The 2,775-nt window shown below is 38.4% G+C and overlaps 1 protein-coding gene across 1 annotated transcript in view; it reads left to right on the forward strand.

The window, feature by feature from the left end:
• The window catches only part of LOC106874181 (coiled-coil domain-containing protein 112), a 29,460-nt gene that overhangs the window by 18,524 nt on the left and 8,161 nt on the right, over positions 1-2,775 (forward strand). Inside the window, exon 8 of the mRNA XM_052972113.1 lies at positions 1,315-1,464. Coding sequence (XP_052828073.1) covers positions 1,315-1,464 — 150 coding nt within the window. The remainder of the gene's footprint in view (positions 1-1,314; positions 1,465-2,775) is intronic.

Below are 2,775 nucleotides of genomic sequence, written 5' to 3' on the forward strand. Positions count from 1 at the left end.
AATGGTTTTTCATACTAAATTGGGTGCAGTCTCACACGGTGTCAAACAGGGTTATCTACCTTATCTTTCGGATCTTTCCAGATATTTTAGACATTAAAAAAACTTCAGATATTTCAGAGATCATTTTTTTTTTTTTCAGAATCATAGTTTTAGCATCTATGATCACTCAATGGCCTGAGTGTGTGCTCCGGTCCCTGGATCCACATAATGTCGTTGATGGTTCACTGTCAGGTGGTGATAACCTATGGCATTTAAATTATTATAAGCGGGCCACTCATCTGAATGAATTACTGAACCTTTTTCACATTCTCTCTCAATAATTGGGATCAGACTGTTCTCGTCATGCTGTTCCACACCAAAGTATTGACAGTGAGCCTTATTTGAGACCAAAAACTCACAGCCCATCAATTCTACGTCCATGGTTCCTTTCGTTTCGATGTTCTGCATCACTGTCCTCGAAGAGAGGAGCGTTGTCGTCATTCAGCATTCTTCCTCAGTTGTATTTTCGTCAACCAGCAAATCTTGCTTCATCGATCTGAATAGGATTATCGTTTGTTCCAACCATCTTCCCTCATCGTTCATGATAAACTATGGCTCCACACACCTCGCGGCACATATTGTACCAGTCAGTTATTGTATTTTTTAGATTTTCCTGTTAGAGTCACTGCTGTAGTCATGGGTATATACCCATGACAAAGAAAAATATTATAGTTCTATATTTAAGAGATGAGGAATTATGTACATTATTTACATTTGACAAGCATGTGGCGTAGTGGTTAAGAGCACGGGCTGTTAACCACAAGATTCCGAGTTTGATTCCAGGCAGTGACCTGAATAATAAAAATAACAATAATAATAATAATAACATTGAAAAATACCTTAGGAATGAGAACCCAGAGTCAAACTTTCCCCAAAACACCTGAAGAAGGCTGGAGGGTACATCAGCCGAAATGTTATGTTAACAACAAACAAGATGAGGACAAATATCCGTCAAATGTAATTAATGTAGAAAAATATTAGTTCTAAAATTTCATACAGGCTCAGCTTGCAGTTTAATTTGTTGTTCACTTACAGAAAACCAATTTTTCCATGTAATGGAAAAATTGGTTTCCTTTATCAACTGAACGTCTAAGGAAGAACACTCTGGCTATACTGTTTGACAACGTGGTATACCGCATAGTATACTAGCGCCCTAAATTGTTCTGGCTCCCACCGAGTTATGTTGCTATGTATTTCATTACATATATACTGACGCAAATCTGAAGTATTTGTTTTGTTACATATTGTATTGCATATTTAATGGTTTGAATACAGAAGAAGAAAACTTTCCTTGAGCAAGTGTTGCCAGCTCTCCCTGGGAGATGTACAGAAGATGTAGAACAGCACATAGTTTGGTATGAACAATATTTGCAGCTGAACCAAGAGAAGAAAGATGCTATAAATCGGTGGAAAGGGCTAAAACTGGTGAGTTGAGTTATCTCCCCTATCACCTATAAACCGGATTGAGGGAATCATGTCATCCGTTGCTGGTGGTCCCAGACACCTTATTTAAAATGAATTATCAATTTGCTTGTTATTGTGGATAGATGAGGTTCTGTCCTAAAGTGATCACAATAAACGGCTTCCACTGAGTAGACATTCATCATCACCCTATCATCATCGTCATTGTCGTCATCACCCATCTCTTATCGTTGTCGTTATCGTCGGCGTCATCATTACCATCATCATCATGACCATCATCGTTATCATTGTTTTTATGTCTGTTTTCTTCCACGTTGGTATGGAAAAAGGAGGGAAATGTTAAAAAAAAAAAAACTCCTTGGGGTAATAGGAATTCTATAACTGGGGGCCTTTCCTGACGTCAACCCTTACCTGTTGTACAAGTAAAGGTATACGTTACAAACGAACGCCATTGCTGTTGAAGTCATCAGATGTGAAATGTAAGGAAGACTCACACACACATGTGTTACACACACACACATCATACATATATACAGATGTCTAGATATATAACTATATGCATGAGAATACATACATGAAACATACAAATAAATATACGCATGCAAAAATACCCTGTTGTTGATGTTGGAATTCCGATGAAGGAACCTTGGATCTAGGTTAGAAACTGGTTCTTTCTCTATTGGCAAGAAATCTTTAACTTAACTGAATAATGACATACATACATCCATCATCATAGGTGCATTAGGCTATGTACATACAAATATACACAGAAGCCTAGAAAATAATAGGTTATTCGAAGAAAAAGCGAAAGAAACTGACATAGATTCTCCAAATCCAGTTTATTAGAGGCACAGTGAAGGTGTGTAAGACATTCCAAAGAGTGTCCATCTGAGATTGTTTAGATGAATAGATGCACGCAATTAGATGTATGCACCAACAGTTCAACCAACACACCATCTCAGTCACATATTTACAAACACCAGGAACTCTCTTAACTCAAAAAGCCTTGTCACTTTCTTAGCGACCACTTGAACTTTTTTTAAGAACTTGAAAAAAAAAAAAAAACTCAAGTAGCTTGCTTACCAACCACATGGTTCCGGGTTCAGTCCCACTGTGTGGCATCTTGGGCAAGTGTCTTCTACTATAGCCTCGGGCCGACCAAAGCCTTGTGAGTGGATTTGGTAGACGGAAACTGAAAGAAGCCCGTCGTATATATATGTGTGTGTGTGTATATGTTTGTGTGTCTGTGTTTGTCCCCCCAACATCGCTTGACAACCGATGCTGGTGTGTTTACGTCCCCGTAACTTAGCGGTT

This window comes from Octopus bimaculoides, chromosome 12 (genome assembly GCF_001194135.2).
Source record: "Octopus bimaculoides isolate UCB-OBI-ISO-001 chromosome 12, ASM119413v2, whole genome shotgun sequence".
NCBI lineage: Eukaryota > Metazoa > Mollusca > Cephalopoda > Octopoda > Octopodidae > Octopus > Octopus bimaculoides.